A 22939-nucleotide genomic window follows, 5' to 3' on the forward strand; every position below is an offset into this window, starting at 1 on the left:
AACGCCGTAAGCTCAGTTCTCGCGCATGCGTCCTGGCGCTCCCGTGAACTCTCGTCAGAGGCCCACATTGAGGAACACTAATAGTTGGATAAAGTCGTTATTTTTGTTGTTTTTCCGCACAAAAAGTATTGTCGTCGCATGATAAACTTAATGTAGTGCCACTGTAGTCACTTGGACTATTTTAACGATGTTTTTAATAACTATTCCGGGCCGGCGAGTTTGGGTCCCTCTGAAAGCCTATGGAAGAGTCAGAATTCTGTCAGATTTCATCAAAAATATCTTAATGTGTGATCCGAAGATGAACGAAAGACTTAACGTTACATGGTTGGAACAACATGAGGGTGAGTAATTACTGACAGAATTTTCATTTTTGGGTGAACTAACCCTTTAAATGCAGTTTACTCAAGAAATAGGCTAATAACATTTCGCTCTGTTCGTGCCTTCTGCTGCAAACTCGTTTCGGAGGATTAGCCTACATGCAGTTAAACAAGAATACACTTTAAAACCTTAAAAATACCTTATTTAATCGTTTAACCATTTTGTAATATTTAGTTTATTTACAGTGAGACACAAAATGCGTTTTCTCCAATAGAACAATAATACACCAAAACCCAACATAAATTCAAAAAAGACATCAATTTTATTAGCTTGATATTATAATCCAAATATTTAGAATCCATACGTTTGCAAGAAAGAGATCCAAATTCAGCCCTTTATCCAGTGAGTGATCTTCATCTCCATTTCACAGGCTATCACAGCAGCGCAGTCCGTAACTGTCAAATCCCGCGCTCGTGATGAATTCAAATTCAAAAATTGCGCCCTCAAGAAGCGTTACGACATGTTTTACGGCAGTGATATCAAACGCTCATTGGCTCTCGCCACAGATTGCGACATGCCGTATATCAGTCGGTATACTACATTTGAAATGGAGAAGCGCGCGCGCCTTCACACAGAGCGAAGCCGGATGAACATTTTCATGGATTAATAACTTAAATTCTGCTCTGTACCTCATTCAAAACTATTATATACTGAAAGAGAGGACTGTGACTGCAACACATCGTCATGTGAACGACTTTTGGTACCCGTTTTGACATTTTCGCAATAAATAAATTATTGTGATTACACGTATGTTGTTTTTCTTCATAATTGTAGCCTAAGTTATGTAGTTTTAAGAAATTGTTATGGGTAGGTTTAGGGGTACAGTAGGAGTAGGATTAGCTGCTAAAAAAATCTTTTAATGCTATATTGTTAATAAAATTGGCATTTCCCTACACATCTCTGTACGTTTTGTCCTTTTTATATTCTGTATAAAATGGGTAACGTTATGTTTAGGTTTGGGAGTAGGGTTAAGGGATCTTCCATTTATCTATAAAACGGTAAAAGGTAAATTATACAGATATCTTAATGATATGAAAGATTCTTAAATATTTTACGTTTTGTAGCTGTAAAAAAACGTAATAATGTTACGTTTAATTGTTGCAGATACGTCCATATCATACGTTTCAGCATCTATCCAAACGTACAAAACGTACGTTTTCTATCTTTGAAAATTACGTATTAATACTACGTATTAACAATGAGACCAGGCTGGACTCTTAACAAGGAAAATTGTCTTTTTGGGAGAGTGAAATTACAGCTGGCATACAATTCACTATTTTAACGTTTTGTCTTGATTAACCGTTTGGTGTAATGCACTGGACATTCCCATTACTGGATAGTAGAGAATATTTGATGCTCTCAAAGTGCACTTTATCCAGCAATCTGTGGTTTAATTATCAGGAGTGTTTCCCCTTTAAAAGCTCCCAGTCTCCCTCACAAAGTGAATTATATGCAGTGCCACCTGTCTCTGTGTGCATAGAGCACACTGTGTGACATTTAGAGAGCACACTTCATACTCCAGAGATAGGACATTTTCTTTCAGAGGTGTACAGTTTGGTTTGCTCTTCACTTACAACTGTGTCTATCACAACAGTATCTCAGCATTAGTCACAAACACCACTCACTGCGCTCTTCAAATGAAAGGTGATGTCGTCCTCTTTCAGGGAGGAGATGAATTACGCATTTAGGTTTAGATAAGGGCAACGGGCCTGAGGTCCCAATTCTCACCCACTCCTGAAATACTGGCGGCCAGGATTTCTCTGAATTCGGACACCATTTTGTGTCTAGGATTGCTTAGTCAGCTCAACAAAGAGCATGTTGGTGTGTGAATATGTGCATTTATTCTAATTTGTACCTGGTCTCATGGGAAAACGTGACTATACGTTATTTTGTGCAATACGTTGCTGCAGGTACAATACAAATCGATAAGGTTTCTTGATGAAATAACTAAATATATAGAATTAAGTACTTAAAAACTACTTACATTACCACTCAAAATTATAGGTCAGTAGGTTTTTTATTTGATTTTTTTATGAATACTTTCATCAAATGTGCTTTATATTGATCACATTTGACAGTAAAATACATTCATAATGTTACAAAATATTTCTATTTCAAATAAATGCTGTTCTTTTGAACATTCTATTCATCAAATAATACCAAACAAGTATCATGTTTTTGACAAACATAAGCAGCACAGCATTTTATGGAGTAATTTTTACTATTTTCAAATGGCATTTAAAATATGACATTTCAGACAAAAAGATCTTGTAATATACAGTAGTGGCCAAAACTGATTTCTGATGTCTGTTGTGAAGTTATGCCTGCGTGTGAAACTAATGTACGCATTCCATGTTTCAGTATATCATTTGTCATGATGTAATGACATTTTTCCTGGACCATTTTTGGCCAAGTGGTCATACCAAGCTTGCACTCATTATTCCCAGCCTGTAATTCAATAAATCACTATGTGGTAAATATTTGCAATATTATTAGATGTTATTTTGTGGGTTTTAGTGAAAATGGCCAGATGGAATGAGCTGTCCTCTGCAACCAAGAAAAATGTTGGTTTTGGATATTGCTCATGTGCAGGATGTGAATGGTCACAATGTCCACAGAATTTTTTTTAAAGAAGAGCGAGACCAGTACCATGCAGAATGTAAAGTGCTATGGCTGGTCAAGGAAGACTAGTGAGCATTTTGACAGGAGGATGGAAATCACTAGAATGTGGGACCACCTCAAAACAGCTTTCTAAAGACCCGGATGAGACCTCCAACCTCCAATTTCATCCTGAACTGTACGACAACGGCTGTAAGAGGCTGGATTGAGAGCTTGTGTCCCAGTAAAGAAACCATTTATTTATTTTATCTACTGCAAAAAAACACCTCCCATTTGCCAGAAAAAAAAAAAAAAAAAAGGACTGGATTGTGGGAGAGTGTTCTGCAATCTGATGAGTCAAAATTTAACAACCTATCACTGGATGGTTTCAGGTATGTTCGTAGGAGATGACTGGCGTGTTTTAATACTAAATGCATGCTGGCGCCATTAAGCACGGCAGGGGAAACATTGGTATTGGAGACGCATGTCTGCAGCAGGTGTTGGAAGGATGTCTGCCCAATACTTGAAGATTCTGCTGAACACAATATAGCCAATCTTTTTGGAGAGCAAATGTGTAATTTCCAACATGACAATGATCCCAAACACACTGTGCATGCAACAAAGTTTCCTGCAATGAAAGTGCTTATGCTCAGCATTTTGAAATCTTTAAATGGCCTCCTCAGTCCCCTGACCTTAAAGCCATTGAAAACCTTTGGTAAATTATACACCTGAATTGTGATAAGTCACGCAGGTCTTCCAATGAAGCTCAACATTGGGACGAACTTACGCAGGGTTGGAAAAAAATTAGGTGAAAACGTTCAATGGAGGTATGTTCAGCTTTTTAAATCCTGTAATACACTTCTAGTATATATATTTACCCGGAAACTGCAGCGATTTATACCTGGGGTTACATATTTCTGTCTTTGCAAAAATGTATGTTGTCAAGCTTTTCTCATGAGAGGTTGTCTAATTCTGTGCTTTATGATGAAAGCCAAGTGTGACAAAGCCAGTAGATAAAATAGACAGAAACGCTGTAAGTGGGACAGAGAGAGAGAGAGAGAGAGAGAGAGAGAGGACTGAAAGGTTGAGGTCCCGACAGCTTTGCTTTCATCCTGGCACCTATAGATGAGTGCTTTATACACTCTCTGGCTTGTCTGTTTGTTAAAGATGCTAATGCTCTTCAGCTGTGGGACTGGAGTTGTGGATATTTACCCCAAATGCTAATCAAGACAGAACATGCTGTTAGAACTGGACCAGGTCCAGGAGAGCATGGCATGGATGGATGAATGGACAGAGAGCGGGTGATAGGGGATAGAATGTATGAAAAGAGGGTTATGTTTAGACTGGATGATCGCCAGCTCTGAGTTCTGGAGAGTTAGAGAAACAGAGAGAGAGAGCAGGCATTTGAGATGCACTGTGAAAAAAAGGGTGTTTTCATAATGCACAGAGAGATCCATTTTCTTGTCCAACAGCAGCTGGACACACAAGACTGTCTGCCCACAAAGAGCTGATGGCTGGAGCTATTGAGATGCCAAAGTAACATAAGACTCTTTATGTTATAAAAGATCACATTAGCAGTGGCTAATTCTCCTCGCATAAGAGTTCTCTCTTTTCAGACGTGCAGACGCTCCACGTGTCATGCAAGACGTTTGTCAGTTTAATCAGCGCGTGTTGAAGTCCTCCGTCACAGCAGAGACTTCGACTGCCATTCCAAACATCTGCAATGCAGCAGTGCACAGCACACACCCGACTCACAGCAGCCATTGTGAGTGAGAGTGTGTGCAGAGGAGATAGATGCCATTTCTAGGCACTGGGTGATGTTAAAGCAATAAGCCACAAGAGGCTTTGCATTACAGTGATTTTATGACGGATAGAGATGTTATTAGCATTGACACAAAACATGATAAAATCACCGTAACTCACAGACTCGGGTGGGTTATAGTTTTATTTACAGCCGGCAGCAACAGTATGATAACAGAAACCAATTCTGAACAGTGTACATAATGATCAGAATTATCTGCGATTATACTCCAGTAAATGTAGGTTGTTTGCAGTTTCCAGGCAACATAGCCACTTGGCACACTAATATTAATTAGTGTATTAATATAGATAAAATTCGAATTTAGAGTTGGGAAAATATGTATAATAAATCATTAGTGTAATTAGGGCTGCACAATTAATTGCAATAAAATCAGAATAATTGTATGACCTAGTGCGGTTTTTACAAGGTCATTGTCCCTTACTGAAGATAAAAATAAAATATTGAAAGATGATAATAATAATAATAATGATAATATCTTTGCACACCCAATCAATAGTAATATTTTACAATAATATTATATTTATGTTAAATATGATTCTGTCACAACTAAGGTGTGAAAAAGAGATTTGAATCTATATACAATGAGAATCCGAAGAGAACAGTGTTCTTTTTTACTCTCTTAAAAAGTAACTCTTTCTGTTGGCAGAGCAGGAGTAGGGGGAAAAATTACAAGTCATTGCTTGTAATTTTTGTGCACACTGTTGTGGTTTCAATGTGTTTTTGTTGCTTTTAGCTTTTTAAAAGCAACAACGAGATGCATCTATCACTTTGTGGTTCAAGTCAAATTCACAAGATTGGTCAAAATAATCACAATATTCTTTTTGGCCAAATCACGTTTGGAGCCATCATTTTTAGGAATATAATGCACTTCCTTCTTCTCTTTTTCTCTTTCTCTCTGTGTTGGTTAACATAGCTCTGTGTCCTTTGGTTTATCAGCTTTTTCCTGCATGCCGTCCATCGATCGCCTTTACTCCACTGCATGACTGCAATTGATCGGAATATAAAGCAGGAAGTGTGCTTCACCACAGGGCTACACGCAGACATGGACACACAGTGATACATATGTACCACACTGGTGGTATTTATACCTGGTAGGATGCTGGGTGCTTAACAGATATTATTGTGAAGATAAATGATGTTGCATAAGAGGAGTGAGTAAAGGAGACTTGCTATCTTTATTGAATAACTCTGAGTGAGGCCACTATCATCAGACCTACATCATACTGTGTGCTGATATGTGTATCAGGCTCCTGGGTGTGGCTACAGGTACTGTACGAGATAAGGCAGAACATTCATATCTCTGGTAACAGTGAGAGGATCCTTTCACATACTGTAGCAGCTACAATTTTTCTTTTTTCTTTTTTTGGGTGGGTGGGTGGGTGGGTGGGTGGGGTGGTTAAAGTAGAAACTGTGATGATCCCCTTGTAAGGAACCCCTTCCTAAAAAATAAGGGCATGCAGCTATACATTTTCTTGTATAAAATCCATTAAATCCAAGAATGTTTTATTATATTATTAAAATTATTATTCCCAGATATAATAATTAGGCTTTGTACTAAAAAACAATGTTAAATTATTATCTGAAATGTATTTATTTATTTGTTTGTTTGTTTAACATCATGCAGATTTGTTTTCTTCTTACTAATAAAATGATTTTGTTTATAGAATACCATGGTTATAATTTCTCTAATTTCCATGGTCTTAATTATTATTATCAAATATGTTAATTGTATTTCATTAATAAGTGCATATTAATTTAATTTTCGTCATATTTTACAGACCCCCCTAGCACCCCCTAGTGGCCCCCTGGTGAGGATAATCTAGATATTATAGAACAAATAGTTTTGTAAGAATATGATTATGAGTGTTTGAGATGGTATTAAAATCTTTTGTGACTTTTGTGATCTAACTTTGGGATTTTGGAAAATCTGAGAACTGCCGGGATCTCTTCTGAAACCAAGAAACGAGAGATTATTATTATTAATAATAATAATAGTTGTTGTTGTTACAAGTAAGTTTTTTTTTCCTCAGGACAAACATCTGAGGGGCAGGAGACTTCAGCAAGTCTCCATTTAATCTCATTGCTGTCTCAGATAAATAAATAAAAAGTTCTCATTTATGATTTTTCCTTCCTATGGGAAAACATTTTACCAGATTCCATTGCTTGCTGTATTGTTTTCCACTGAATGCCTCTTCCTCTGGTCACATCCATCATTCCCGACACTTATTCCCTGTGTTTTTTTCCTATTGGCCCTGCTCTGTTCTTGCACCTTGGCATGGCTGCAGACCAGAACATTGGCTGCAGGGGGACTTGAGGGCCGTTGTAAATGACTGGCCAGAGAAACAAAGCCCTGAGCTTGTCAGCCAACAGAGGGACCACAGGCACCGAGCGGCTTGCTGAACTAATGGCATGGGAGGTGGTCTTCTTTCGGTGACAAGAAATTGCCATTGACCTCTGCATTTAGATGAGAAACGGAGGGAGAGAGATGGGTGTGATAGTAAGACAGCCAGAGAGAGATTGTCAGTATTGTCTGACATTTCTTAACAAGTGCTCTGTAATGAGGGAATTCAAATCTATGAGGTCAAGGCCAGTGGAGCTTAGCTATTCACTATCACGTCTATGATAAAACAAATTATTGAAGCCTCAGCTTGTAAACTGTGATCTTTTTTTGAAAAGATTTGTATCAGTGAATCTCCACTGCTGGGTCGCTGAAGCTCCGTCAGAGAATTGACATTTCGCCAGAAATGAGTGTTCATAGATAAGCAGCTATTTTGTTGACTTGCTTCTCTGATATCACAAGCTTTTGATGCATTCGTTCAGAGCCAGAAGATCTAGTGGCTCAGCTTTACAAAGCACTGGACTGGACTCTGAAAGAGACTCATGGATACTAAGTTACATACAAGTTACTTACAGAATATCTTAGCTGCTGTTCAAAGCCTTACCCTGCGTTTACACTAGATCTTACAACAATTATGCTTAATATTTTCAATGCTTCAAATGGTGTTCTTAAAACTGGTAAAGATCAAAAATGGTTTAAACAAAATTTGCTCCTCACCTGGATAGATATTTGCCCCCTACCTGATTTTGCTGTGCATATGGGCATACTGTTGATTCAAAAATATGATACTTTTCAATGTTTCCATTCCTGTTCGCGTTTCCCAGCTGTTTCTGATACAGAAACAATTTTAAAAGCATCATGTCAGATGCAGAAAGAAACAATGAGCTTTATATATATATATATCAAATATATAAGTAAAAGCAAGTGTATATTGCAGTTTAGTCTTGTGACAATTTTTGGGGGGTTCAGTTCTAATTTGACATTAAGTAATTTTATTTAAAGGGATACGGTGAGTAAATGATTGAGATTTTTGGATGAACTATCCCTTTAAGCCATCATTTCAGTGAGACACATAAATCGTCAGCTAACTCTGAGAGTGTTGTCCGCACTGTCTGTCCCCTGTGTGTATTGCTGCTTCTGTGCTAATCGATTCTCTGTGACCTTCACTGTATGTCAAGCCGCCAGGCACTCTGGGGGAATGTCACATCTGAGAGACGGCATCGGTGCTTGGCCCTGGGGAACCCCATCCCTTAACACCCCACACCTGCCCCGGCCCACGGAAACAAACTAAGACAGAGGGGATGTCAGGGTCTGAGTAGATTTCCAATCTCTTAGACACTTGGCCCTATCTCACCTCCTGACAGAGGAAACTGACAGTCTGGAGGAAACCAGCCCCACTGTGAATCTCAAGGAAAGGACTCAGTAATGAGGCTGATGGGCTACTAAGCAGTTATCAATATCATCAGTGTTCTGAAGGATGACTAATAGAGATCTTGTCCACTGCTCAACCCTTTTTGCTCTGAACACAAAGCACAAGCGCTTTGCATTGATTTCGACAGCAGTTTGTCAAAAGGTCTGGCAATGCACCCAGATGCAATTATTGGAAAATGAATGAGTTTTTATTAAAAACATTTATAATTTTATTTATTAAGGTTCTAAGATCCTCCTCTGGGGCGTTCTATCACCTGGCACCCTGAACACATGTCAAATTAGCCTCAGAAAACCTGGTGAATATTTTGAAAATTAATGAGAATGAATACATCACCCACTGCTGATACTCGGACTAAAGTTATTAGTGACTGCAAAAGAATCTTGCAAAATTAACGTTGATTTTGTTAATTATTTATTTATATTACAATTATATAAAGAATGCAATTAATCATGCTCTTTGACCCATACATAACTTAATAAGGATTCAATAATAAAATTCAATCTTCAACGTCATTATCTGCAATGAACCAAATATTGATATTTTGTAATCAAATTGTTTAATTGACACATACAAGGATAATTTGAATGAATGCAAACAAACAAGCCGAGTCAATTTGTACTGTATAGCCAAGTCATTTGTATAGCACTTTTCACATTGTTCAAAGGATCTTTACAAAAAAACATGATGTTTATAACATCTTGATGCCTTGCATTTAGCAGAACAGAGCTGGGTGATAATATAGTTATATGACAATATAAAGAATCAAATAGTTAAGATTTGCTGTTTAGTATTATATTGCTTTATACTGCATGTATGTGGATGAAGTTGGATGTACTATACATCCAATTTTAGATATATTTCTAGGAAATATTTAGTTAACATTTGCAACTATAATCAAGCAGTTGAGATTATGAGCTATATATTGCTTTGTCAGTGTACTGTATGTGGGTAAAATTGGACACCTATATATACAGCTTTATATCTCTGAACAATTTTATAGTTTACATTTTGCAATGGTATAAACAATCAAGCAGTTGAGATTTACTATGTAATATATATATATAACTTGTTGTGAGTGTACTGTATGTAGGCTATATGGATAAGGTTGAATAAACCTACAGTAGTGGTAGGTTGGGTTAATGAATTCTTTATATGGTGATATTGAGAATTATGAAACCTGGAAGTTTTTGTTCAAATCAGAGTTAAAATTGTGATCATATCGTCCAACTTTAAGCAGTTTAAATGAGTTAATTGAAATTGAAATTGGACATACTGTAATACTTATACATAACACATAACACATTGTACATAATATCTTAATATCTTTTCCATATAGAAAATAATTTTGTGTAATTGACCATGTCCTTACATTTTGTTATGTCTTGTTTGTTCATTTTACGTGGCAACCTTTGTCCACCTAACCATTGTCCCTCTCTCAGTTTATGGTCTGTATTCATGGCAAGCATTCAAATGCTTTTTTTTTTCCCCCAGTTTATTTAAAATTGTTGTCAGTCAAAGTCTCTCAGGCATATTATTAGTTCTGTTTACAGATTTTCAGCAGGTACGCTTGCACACGTTGTGAGGACTGTAATAAGTGCAAGGTTACCTTATTATGTTGGCTTTAGCAAAGTGAACTTGGCATCATTAATCACAATGAAGTCTTTTCCCAAAGAGTAGACTCCTGTATTAATTCTAAGAAGCCAGAGAGAGTGATTACTTCATTGTTATCATCGATCATCTTTCAGTAATGGATCAGGAGCAAACCAAATTCATGCACACTGTACAACAGGCCCCTCCCTGTCAGTTACATCTACATAGTAACAAGGAGAAATTTGGTTGCTTGTTTCAGAGAGGTATGAGGCCTCTTGCATTATCTGGTGGTTATGTGGTAATCTTTGATATCACTTTTTTTGTGGCCATCTAAGGAGGTGTATTAGATTATAAAGTATTGTGGAAGGAGAAGTGTTGAAAGCTATTGATTTTAATGGTCATGAAATACTCTGCCAAAAGACTTCAGAGCCTCATGTACTACTTCTTGGCAATGCTTAAAATGGTGTAATCTGAATAGAAAGCTGATAGATTGTGTTCAAAAACCTCTAGTAAATTTTTAAATTGCAATGTACTGTGTAGTCCAATGCCATTATATTCTAAGAACATAAATGTAGGCCTAACTGTACGTTCACACCGCCGCCGGCGAGAGCGGCAAAATTCGCTCTCGCCGCCCTGCCACCGACGCCGTAGAAAGATTTTTTTCCTCTCAGGCGGAGGACTTCTACATTCCGATTGGTTGCCGCTGGTTGCCGCCGAACCGCGTCATAGCTTATTACCATAAAGTTGACTTGATTTCAACTCCTCTCGCCGCTCTCGCCGTCCAAGACGCGCCGCGCCGCCCTCGCCGGAGCTCGCCGCCGGCTCTCATTGAAAATGAATGGCTTCCGGCCACTTTGACGCTCTCGCCGCCGGCGGTGTGAACGCACAGTAATAGAGGATTGTTATGCTTGTAAACATTTAAATGATAACAGAATTAGAATTTTTGGGTGAACAATCTCTTCACTCATCCCTCATGTCATTGCAAACCTATATGACTTTCTTTCTTTTGAGACAAAAAAGGTGGGACATTTTAAAGTATGTTTAACTTTGGATAAATAAATAAAAAAACGCTCTTCTAACCTTTTACTCCCCTAGCTGACATATTTGTCCTCTTAATCTGTTACATGATGTAATTTTACTTTTCTTCTTTATCCTTCAGCGTCACCAACTCTTCCGCCTTTGAAATCGGAGCATTTCAAACCATGTCAGGAGAAAGACCTGGCCTATTGCCTGAATGACGGGGAGTGCTTTGTCATCGAGACCCTGAGTGGCCCACACAAACACTGCAGGTATGACTGCACTTCCTGTTTATGTATTGGAGGGAAAGGTTTGCTCAAGAAATAAATGCAATCACTATGGATGGGAGGCTCTATACAGTTTCAGAGCAATGACAATTCCATATCCCATTTTCGGAGAGAATGATCCTTCTGGAAATATGTCAGTAAATCTCTCTCTCTCTCTCTCTCTCTCTCTCTCTCTCTCTCCCTCCCTCCCTCCCCTCTTCCACATCCTTTTTCTACTCTTGTGTCTTATTGGCCTCCTCTCTGGGACTCTCGCTGTTGCATGAAGCTCTTAGTCATGCTAACGATGACAGCTTTGTCATAGCCTGAGAGCTGTCTAAGGTCCCTTCTCTGCTAATTAAAAGTGGCACTTTGCAGAAGTTCATTAGAGGCTTGTTTTGGATCTGCAGGCTTTTTTTTCAAGGTTGAAAATAGGATTCACAAAATGGAGGCAGAGAATTTCTGACACTGATGTGTTCACCTTTTGTACGAAGCATGAGCACAATTTCAAATAACATTTCCTGGATGTGAGGGTTCACTGCCGTAGGTTTTGCATGAGCAGTCTTTTTTTCTCATTTGCCTAATGGAACACGGAGACATTGCATGTTTGGAACTTAAGAGCCAAGAAGAAGCAGAAGCCAAGTGTCCTCATTTTAATCAGTGGTAATTGGTGTTGTTTTAGGTGGCCCATTTATTTGACTGAAGCTAAGCTAGTTCAAATGTTCTGGCTCTGATTAATTCCCAGAACACTCTTCCCTCCCAACTTCCCAAAGCCAAGGACATCCATGCATCTGTCTGTTCCTCAAAGCAAGGTTTTGATGCTCTCAAAGGATCAATTCACTGGAGAATGTGGATTCTATTGAAAGAATAAAGCTACTAAATCCATTTGCATTGCAGCAGTTTTCAGGGCATTTTAATCATCCACAAAAAGCTATACAGTATAGTTTGTGCTGAATGCCACTCTTTGTTGATAATTCAAGTAGTTTGAATGCATGAATGGTTTATGGTTATATAGAACTGAGCTTTTAGCCTTCAAAATAACTGAAACAGGAAGTGACAAGCACTGAGTTGTGCTATAAGATATGTTTGGACTTATATGTTTTGTTTTTTTTTGTTGTTTTTTTGAGACACCTGTAGTTTTAACTGTTTCTTGGCTGCCTTTTTCCAACTGCCCTTTTTTAGTTGAGTCTTGCACAGTCTGGCAGTGTAGTTTAAAGGTGCATAACGCAAGTCTCTGAGTTTTTGCAGAACTATGCCCCCCTCTGGCGACAAATGAAACTGCAGCACTGCAACTGAACGCGCATGACGTCACGCCCAGTCTCAGATTCCGACCCGAATCCCTCTTATTTATTTTACTGTACAGGATTATAGAGGCAATCGCATTGATCAGAGAAGGGCTCATTCAGCCCATCAGGCAATTGTTTAAGCATGTATGGGTTAGAATAACGGGTATTTTTAACTTTAAAAGTTGCATAATGCACCTTTAAAAAAAAAAAAAAAAAAAAAAAAAAAAAATTGGATGTTCAGGGCTACATCAAGAATGCAATTTCTGTAACCCATAATGCAATTTACATTGGATGGTTATGTTGCATTTTACATTTACTGGCTCTCATTGAGCACAAAGCATTATGCTTGAAGTAAGCAACCAGTCACTTTCACTCATCAATTTGCTTAAGTGCTATTAGTGTAAGGCCGGCGACACACTGGCTGCATGGCGTGAGCGTGGCGTTTCTGTTGCGTGTCAGCTGCGTGCCGTTTTCTATGTCTTTGCACACCAGAAACATGTCTGACGCGGCGCTGCTGCTGCTAGGTGACATATGATAAACCTCATTGGTGATATATTCGACATGTGGGGAGAGAGTTGTGGAAGGCCTATACTTAATGTTAAACATAAATATATAGCAGCAAAGACAACGTCGGCAGTATTGACGGCAAAATAGGCTACAGAATATTTCGTTCTGTATTGACAGGTACAATATTTGAAAATCGATAATATTTTTTTTAATTACATTTATATCTGCATTTATGTCAAAACCTAAACTTTCAAACATCAAAATGTTATTTATTAATATGTATTCATGTCAAAATGACATACAAACATCTTTTCCTATTCTATTTTGCCTGGAAACGCTTCCAACACGCTTGCGTGTCGCGTGAAAAATAGGCGTTGGTTCTATTTCTAGCATGCATGTGTTTACGTGAGTGTCACGCAGGCAGTGTGCAAGCTCTAACCTGTTAACATGGGAGCCGAAATACCCTTCCAATTGTTTCTAATGTCTCCGTTTCTTTTCCTGCGGGAATAGTATCTTAGATTCACTAGATTCACTGTCTTGTCTTTATACTTTATACTTGGAAAATCATAAAAAAGCCTCCTCACCTGGGCTATCACTAAGATTTTAGAGACATAAAAAGACAATCTGTCCCACTGTAAAAAAAGAAAAAAAAGAAAATGCAGATGTGTTTTTTTTTTTTTACCGAAAAAAAATATGGAACTAACATTCTAGGTTTTACGTATTTAACTTAAATTTACAGAAATACAGCATATTTTATTAACTGATATCATGTAAATATACCAACCTATTGAAGTCAATTTATGTTATTTCACTGTAAATTATACAATGACTTGTTCTTTTTCACTTCCAAAAACTGTACATTTAAAAGTATTTTACTGTAAAATTACATTAAATGTAGCACAACCTTAAAATATTTTAATCAAAATGTATTTGTATATATATATTTATGTATTTATTTACTTTTATATGTATTTGTATATATATAATTATTTTCATCATTTCATCATTACCTCATCTTTTGCTGTCAAAACTGACTGCATCCACACAAGCAGCGTGCATCTGATAGGTTGCGTGCAGAATCGCGCTACATTACTGCCGTTTTCGACAATGTGCCTTTGTAAACGTGGGGTTCTAGATGATTTAAGATTCAAAAACATGCCCTAAGTGAGATTTTATTTTTAACGTTGATAAGTATTAACAGAAAAGAACAACAGGTGTTAAATGGAAGAGATGAAAGAAAATCTCTGAATCAGCCAAGCTGGCACAAAGCCTTACTAAGTCACTGCTTGCTTATCCTATCCTGGAGGTCGGCATTAGATTTCTCCTCCGCTGCTGGGTAGTGTGTAAGATCTTGACTTTTGTTAGTGTTGAGAAGGTAAGCCTCTACTGCCACAACAACACTGCACCAATCCCGTCAGTGTGCTGCCACATGGGGCTGGACCAAAGGGACCTTACCAAAACCCCCTGCAGCTGAGGGGCCATGTGTACACTGTTAACGGCCTCTGGTCTGAGAGTACTGTTGGGGGGGGGGGCAAGATTGTGCGATTAATTTCAATAGGCTGTGGTGTTGTACGGTTTTAAATTGGATGTGAATTTTGTGGTTACAGTTTATAGCCTGAAGCTATGATGCAAATATAGGGAGCATTTGCAATGGGTTTTTGTCAGGGGAGGGATTATGAATGCATGCAAAGCAGATTTATTGTCAAATATGCAGACAAACATTGTCTCATGAATAAGCAGAGAGAGAGAGAGAGAGAGAGAGAAACAGAAATGGATGTATTATTGAGTATGCTTGTGATACTGATTTTATTGTTAAAACATCACAACTCATCATATGAAACAAAATGCCTGCTGCTGAAAGTGTGGAATCAATGAGAGGAAAATTCACAAAGATGGAAGCCATTTTCGTGTCTCTATCTTCCAATTTGCAATTCATTGATCCGGAACAGTGAGAGTTGGCGCTCCCCAGACATTATAAAAGGCTTTTCTCTAGTCTTTGGTCCAGTTCAACTAGCCCATTTTGCTAGATCGAGGAACATTACATATGATAAAGTTGTTCTTAACTTGTGAATCAGCACTGAAAAATGGGTCTGATATGGATGAACAGCAGGAAAAAAACACTGCTAAATGCAACTAACCATACACAAAAGACGATGTTTGTCAACCTCACAGCCCTATAACCTCAGCAGGTGTTTTGCACTGCTTTCCTCTGCTAAATATTCTAAACTGTTTAATACACAAGATTTGCCTTTGAAGATTCTGCCACTTTGGATGAACCAAGATGTTTCTGTGCCAAATCTGAGGCAGAGAAAATCCCCCTCTTATCAGGCCCGACATGACCTTCCCATGCTGAACGAAGCACAACAGTGGGTTTCCATGTGTTGCTCATCCACCCATATAATGGAATAAGATAGCAATGATGTGATATCTGCCAAGGTAAAACTTATAACTGTGTAGAAAAAAAGAGTTTCTTTCACTCCACTTCAGAGCACCTCATCTATGAGCATGCTATCCTGGGACTCAATAGGATGCTCTAGCAGGTCAGATTAGAGGGATAGAGAGGAAGAGAGTGTTAGAGAGATCTGCTGTGAAGTGCAAAAGAAAGTAAAATAAATCTGAATTTGTTTCTAGCACATTTTATTGGCAATGTTATTTTCCACGACTGGATAAATGATTGGCATATCTGAACAAGCAGTGACCTGCTATACAATGAAATGGATAGTTGTACAGTTCCAACTATCCCTTGATATAGTTACAGCCATGACCTGTTCACCATGACCATAACATCTATTTTTTATAGCAACATTCTGTTATGTTGGGGATTATATCATCAATCTATCATTATGTTATCAATCTATTGGGAAACCGTGTATCTGTAAGGTCCTGTATTTTCCAGAATTTTATTACTTTTTTCCTTCACTAGATAATTTTTTAAATATTTTTATATTCTTGTGGTGTGACTTTTTTTCTTTTTCTTTTTTTTTGTATGTACTAATTGATGTACTTATTAATTATGCTCATAAAAGTTGCATGCTGTAGCATAGAGCTGCACGATTAATCGTTAAAAGATCGTGATCTCAATTCAAACAGCCAAGCGATCTTATTCCTAAATGACAGTGATTTGTCGATGTCAATGTCTATTAAACCTTTGACAAGTACGATCACAATGAACATTCAAATCTGTGTTCATGCTGCCGCTGACCCAGAGAGAGCTGTTTTCATGTAGGTATGAAACCGCTTCACATACCTTTTCAACCACACAGTATCATTATTTCTGTTACAATACTGTAATTCAAATTATCACAAAAGTACTGGGATAAAAGTTTATGGTTCGGATATAAACACTGATGTCTACGCTAGCGAATATAGTGGTCGAAATAGAGGAAATCACCTTATGAAAGTAACTTGGTGCTTCTAATTCAGATTACATTAATTACAAAAACGCTGATTCATTCAGTTATTAAACTGCAGTTATTAATATTTTGTCAGAACCTCTAATAAATTATATGGTATTTTTTTTTAGCTGTCTACTCACAGCTTACTTATAGCTTGCGCCAGTGCAAATGTTTTGGCTGACCTTTATATATATATATATATATATATAAAGCTCATTGTTTCTTTCTGCATCTGACATGATGCTTTTAAAATTGTTTCTGTATCAGAAACAGCTGGGAAACGTGAACAGGAATGGAAACGGTAAAAGTAAATATTGTTTAGCCAGACAGATAGTGAAGAGCTCTTCAGAAGAGAAAACAATACAAGAAATGAAAAAGTAAGAGGTATATATTGGAAAAGAACAGCAGAAAGGGGAAATTGTGAAGAGATTTTGAGATCTTTGGTGAGGACACGGGTGTCTGCGAGGGATGTGGAGGAGAAAAATCTGAGAGATGTGGGAGGGTTGGAAAGACGATGTGTCGGAAGATAGGAGTGGATAAGAGTTGTTTTGCAAGGATAGAAAGAAAGGACACAAGTGGTGAGAAGAGGCAGTTTAGATGGCAGAGGAGCACTTCTGTTTTTAGAGGGCTCATTTTTTGCTCTTGCACGTGAGCGTCTTCTTAACGAGGTTGAAATTGTTGGAAATTGAAGGCACTTGTAATTTCAATCACTCGTGCTGGAGGCCGCATGCACATACACTTGAATCAGAATGTAAATTCTGTTTCATAATTCATTTCAAGCACTTGTCGCATGTCAAACCGCAGCCTTACTCAACCAAAACAACAAAAAAAATCATTCATTTTCAGTGTCAAATGGAAATGCATGAGGATTTGTGGAAGGGGGAATCTAAAGCCTAAATGAAATGATTTTTCTATCTTTTTTTAATTTTCTCTGCTACAGATGCATTACCTCCATCAGCAGTCTCTTTCATTCTATACTGTATGTGGTGTTTAGGTATTTCAGTTTCCCCCACAAACTCTATTCATGCAGCGCTGATGAAGTATCTAGTGGAACAATACAAAGAGCAAGAGCAGCCTTGTCCTATAAAGCCTTATTCTCAAGGTCTACATTTTCCTTAAGGACAACCAGTTAACAGCAAACACTTATCATGATAAATGTTAGAGACTTTCATAGCTCTGATGTGAAGTGCAATCTACTTTATGCCGATAGATAAATCATTCCGTTTTCTTATGCATGTCTGTTTCACACAGCAAATGACAGCACAAAGAGAAAGCAGAAAATAAGAGAAAAAAACATTGTGTAGTCAACCTTTGTGCACTTTGTCTCCCAAACTGACAGCTCATTTCACAAGCATACTAGTAATCCAAGCACACCCTAAGGGCTCAGTCATATATATATATATACTGCATCTTAATGAATAGCATATGAAATTGCATGGAGGCTCAAAGTTGAAGGTATGAATTGAAATGCAAGGGGGTCTTTTATTGTTTACTGTTGTCTTTTTTTTTTTCTTTGTCATTTTTAAACAGCAAATGCAATCCAATAATTGGCAGTAACTACTGTATTTAAATAACAGAACTAAGCAAACATAGCATGTTGTACTGTAACATGTCATTCATATATTTTTTCAATATTCATAATCTTTATATTTAACTTACTACATGTTGAACAACCTGTTCATTCCTGATCCTTCAGGAATCTGATTTCACTGGTTGTGCTGTATTTTTTAATTTACTAAAAATAACTGACATATTAGAATCATTGGTTAAGGCAGGGTTTCTCAAACTCGGTCCTGGAGGGCCACTGTCCTGCACAGTTTAGCTCCAACCCTGATCAAACACACCTAGCTGTGAGTTTCTAGTGATCCTGAAGACATTGATTACCTGAGGTGTGTTTGATCAGGGTTGGAGCTAAACTGTGCAGGACAGTGGCCCTCCAGGACCGAGTTTGAGAAACCCTGGGTTAAGGAGTCATATTATACTGGTTGTACATACTGTTTATTATATACTAAAACAAACTGACTCGTTGGAATCATTCATCCAAGAATCGAGTTGTATTGATTGTGCTGTATGTTTTTGATTTATTAAAAAAAGAACTGACTCATTAAAATCATTTGTTCAGGAGTCAAATTATACAGGCTGCGCAGTCTGCTTATGATTCACTAAAAGAGAACTGAATGATTAGAATCATTCGTAGAGGTACAGGAATCGAATTACGCTGGTTGTGCTGTGTGTTTCCGATTTACTAAAAATGACTGACTCATTGGAATCATTCATTCAGGAATCGGATTACGCTGTATCTGCTGTATGTTTTTGTTTCACTAAAATCATAGTAACGGACTCAGAATTATTTGGGAGTCGGACCACACTGGCCCTGCTGTAGATATATAGATATATTGTGTGCTGCAACACCACTGGATAAGTATTATAATGGTTAACAGAACCGAACGTTCTCAGTTCCCAAAGTATGACATTACTACAGTGTGTTTTGATACATTTCTAACCATTCTCTGAACTCTTTACTCTCTCACAGAGAGCCAAACTGCTGTGGTGGGATCCTTTGATCGTGACCAGCCCTTCTCTAAAGCCCACTTTAGTGAATAATTCTCCCTGATTAAGTCATGATTAGGATCACTCTGTTAATCTAGTCCCCCACACTCGCCCAAGGCAAGAGTTCAGTCAGAATGCAATTTCCTTACCTCTTGAAGTTTCAATTGATTTGCGTTGACTCCATTGTTATTTCTAATTAATATGGTTCAACAAGATAATTGTGCGATTGTATTTAGCTTGCTTTGTCTGATAAATAGCAGGGAATTTCCCATTAACATGCATGCAACCAGTACAATTAAAAGTACAGTTCCTTTTTCCTGCTGTAAAGTGCAGGCCAAATCCACAGATATTGTGTGCCTTTCAATACCCTTCATAGTGTGTGTGTGTGTGTGTGTGTGTGTGTGTGTGTGTGTGTGTGTGTGTGTGTGTGTGTGTGTGTGTGTGTGTGTGTGTGTGTGTGTGTGTCATCAGTTCCAGCGGGTTTCCCTTAATGAATATGCGATTTTGGGCTTATCTTTATGAATATGGAAAATAAAAGGAGGTGTCAATGCAAATAGATTAAATAGCAAAATGACTTATCATACCTAAAAGTCTTTTCCGAAACAGTAATAGTGTACGAAATAATACAGCTTTGCAGCAGGTATTAATTTAACAAATATTGAGCAATAAAATGTAGCCTTTTGGATTAAAAAATTTAGACGTATTAAATACTGCTAAACTGCTGACATGCATTAATGTGATTCAAAACTGACCTGGTTGTGCATCAGTGTGGTTGTAAAGAGATTTTCTGGTATAAAATTCAGTTTTCTTTTTGGTTTAAATGCATGGTGCAACTGCTTACATCCTTACAGTTCTTCTGAAACCAGTTTGAGTGTTGAACTTGAGCTTTTTTATAAATGAATTTACATAGTTTTTAAATTGTTTTATAAAACATTCAAAACCCCTGTTATTTAGACTAAGCTACAAGTAAACTTTGGGTTTGCCCAACCTGTTTGCGCAATTCTTATAATAAGTAGTAAACAAGCCACAGTATGCCTAGAAGAGCACATGCAATTTGTTGTGCAAGCAAAGTCTAGAAGTCTAAGTATAGGGTTTGATCATAAAGAGTCACTAACCTACACATTTATTCTTCCTTACTCACATTCACACACATTTACAGTAGTAACACCACTCACATTCGCTGAAACTTGAGAATAGACACGTGGGCTTTACTTACTTCGCAGTCTTACTGCTGTCTGCTTTAACTGACAGGCCAAGAGTGAAAATGAGAGGAAATGGGAAGGCTCATTACACACAAACAACATGAGAATCCTCTCTGTTAATGTGCAAACCAAGTAACATAAACCTTAAGCTGCTATTCTATATGAGGGAAAGGAAAATACAGTTTCTAAGCAAGGCATGCAGCTCTTTCAAGTCAAGAAGTTTGATATGCTAATTGCATGCAAATCAATGCAAATGAACCCTTCATTTTCCCCAAATTCTTATTCTGTTTGTGTAGAACCATGCAAAGGCACAGTGATTCTCTTCTATAAATAACCAAACCAGAGCAAATGAAAAGATAACTAAATTTATTTTTTTATTTTTTTATCATTGGCCACCAAAAAAAAAATCAAACCCCTTCAAACCTTGAAAAATGTTATTTGGCATTAAGAAGAGGGTGGGATACAGTTTTCTGCAACACATAAATGCAAAAGGAAAAATCATTAAAAAAAGATCAGAATCAGAAGTAGAGGAGTAATGGCAGATGTTTCAGGGCTGCAATATTTTGCATGGCTAACCCCGAGCCAAATACAGTGATGAATGTATTAATTTGAGCTATTACTATAAAGGAGTATGTCACAGAAAGGTTAGCCATGTCTGACTCTGCTTGCATCTATCAATCTATTTATAGTTCAGAGCACAAGAATGATATTGATTTTTTGGGAGTCTAGAGGGCATTCGGCATCTACCTATCCTGTCCACTTATCTGGGAAGGTGTATTCATATTGTTCCTGCACCATTTAGTTCTGTCACTGTGTCTTACTTCAGTTATGTAATTGTTATTCTGTCCTACTGGCATATATATCAGTCACAACATTAAAACCACCTGCTTAATATTGTGGAGGCCCCCCTCGTGCTACCAAAGCAGCTCTGATGTGTCGAGCCATGGACCTCTGAATGTGTCCTGTGGTATCTAGCACCAAGACATTAGCAGCAGATCCTTTTACGGTTACAAGGTGCAGCCTCCATGAATCAGATTTTGTTGGTCCAGCACATCCCATAGATGCTCAATTGGATTGAGATCTGAGGAATTTGGAGGCCAAGGCATCACCTTGAACTCTTTGTCATGTTCTCATTCCTGAGCAGGTGCATTATCCTGCTAAAATTGTCCACTGCCATCAGGGACCACCATTGCAATGAAAAGGTGTATGTAGTCTGCCACAATGTTTTAGGTAGGTAACGTCCATATGAATGGCAGGACCAAAGGTTTCCCAGCAGAGCATTGCCCAGAACATACATTACCTTCGCCGGCCTGCCTTCTTCCCATAGTGCATCCCGCTGCCATCTTTTCCCCAGGTAAACGATGCACACTGCCATCCATATACTGTATATTTTGTTGACTTGCGTACATACATTATCCCAAATGTATCAAACTATGTTTCAATCCAAAGAAATCAGCAATTTTAACCCGTGTCATTGCGCCGCCTGTCAATGACGTCATATCCGCGTTACCCTCGATTGGAAACAACAAAGACGCTTTGATATGTTATGTGTTTTATTAGACAGGTGAGCAACTGTCTGGATACCTTTATTGATTGAAAACTAAAGCTCATTCACGGCATCATCAAGCTACGCCTTTGTTATTGTTTTGAAAAAGCGACCTCTAGCAGCTTAAACGTACATACTGTGGCTTTACGTTTTTCAACAATATGAGCTAAGTAGCTCTTCTTTGTGATTGAATCAGACGGTCTAGTCTTCACTCCCCATGTGCATCAATAAGCCTTGGGTGCCCATGATCTAGACACCAGTTCACCTGTTGTCCTTCCTTGCACTACTTTTGGAAGGTACTAACCACTGCATACCTAGAACACCCCGCAAGACTTGCCGTTTTGGAGAGACTCTGACCCAGCTGTCTAGCCATCACTATTTGGCCCTTGTCAAAAATCGCTCAGATCTTTTTGCATGCCCATTTGTCCTGCTTACAACGCATGCCATTTAATATCTGACCATTCACTTGCTGCTTAGTATATATCCCACTGCTCGACAGGTGCAATTGTAACAATATAATCAATGTTATTCACTTCACCTGTCAGTGGTTTTAATGTTGTGGCTGATCAGTGTGTGTATATTATAATAATAATATTATATAATGGGATCTTCATGCTTGTCTGCAAGTATTAGGTATCAAAAAGTTTAAAAAACTCCTACATCCGACTGGGCTATTCACCACTACACCACAGCTCTGACATTTTTCTTCATTTTTTACATTTTGCATTTTTATATAAATATTTATCCCTTCACTTGAAAGTTCTTCAACTTTCTGCATTCTGATATCAACAACAATTTCTTTCTCGCAGTAGTAAAATAAATAATGGCTGTTATTAATAGCCTGGAGACATCCCAACACATTTAAGTATTCTGGGTTCATAGATATTTTGCTTTAGTAATGCTTCTACCTGTCAACCGTTAAATGTTTACAGTTAAAAAGTTTTGAAAATCCCCTATGCAGGTGTTTGCCTCTCCACTCAACATCCTCTCGCATCATGTCAACATCTCTTAGTGA

General features: G+C 37.8%; 1 protein-coding gene across 2 annotated transcripts in view; it reads left to right on the forward strand.

Annotated features, from left to right (window-relative positions):
• Positions 1-22939, forward strand: part of nrg3a (neuregulin 3a) — a 321197-nt gene that overhangs the window by 198226 nt on the left and 100032 nt on the right. For both annotated transcript variants that reach the window (XM_084093547.1, XM_084093546.1), the window contains exon 2: positions 11318-11447. In XM_084093547.1, the coding sequence (XP_083949673.1) occupies positions 11318-11447 (130 nt within the window). The remainder of the gene's footprint in view (positions 1-11317; positions 11448-22939) is intronic.

Source organism: Abramis brama (assembly GCF_963993115.1).
Source record: "Abramis brama genome assembly, chromosome: 19".
Taxonomy (NCBI): domain Eukaryota; kingdom Metazoa; phylum Chordata; class Actinopteri; order Cypriniformes; family Leuciscidae; genus Abramis; species Abramis brama.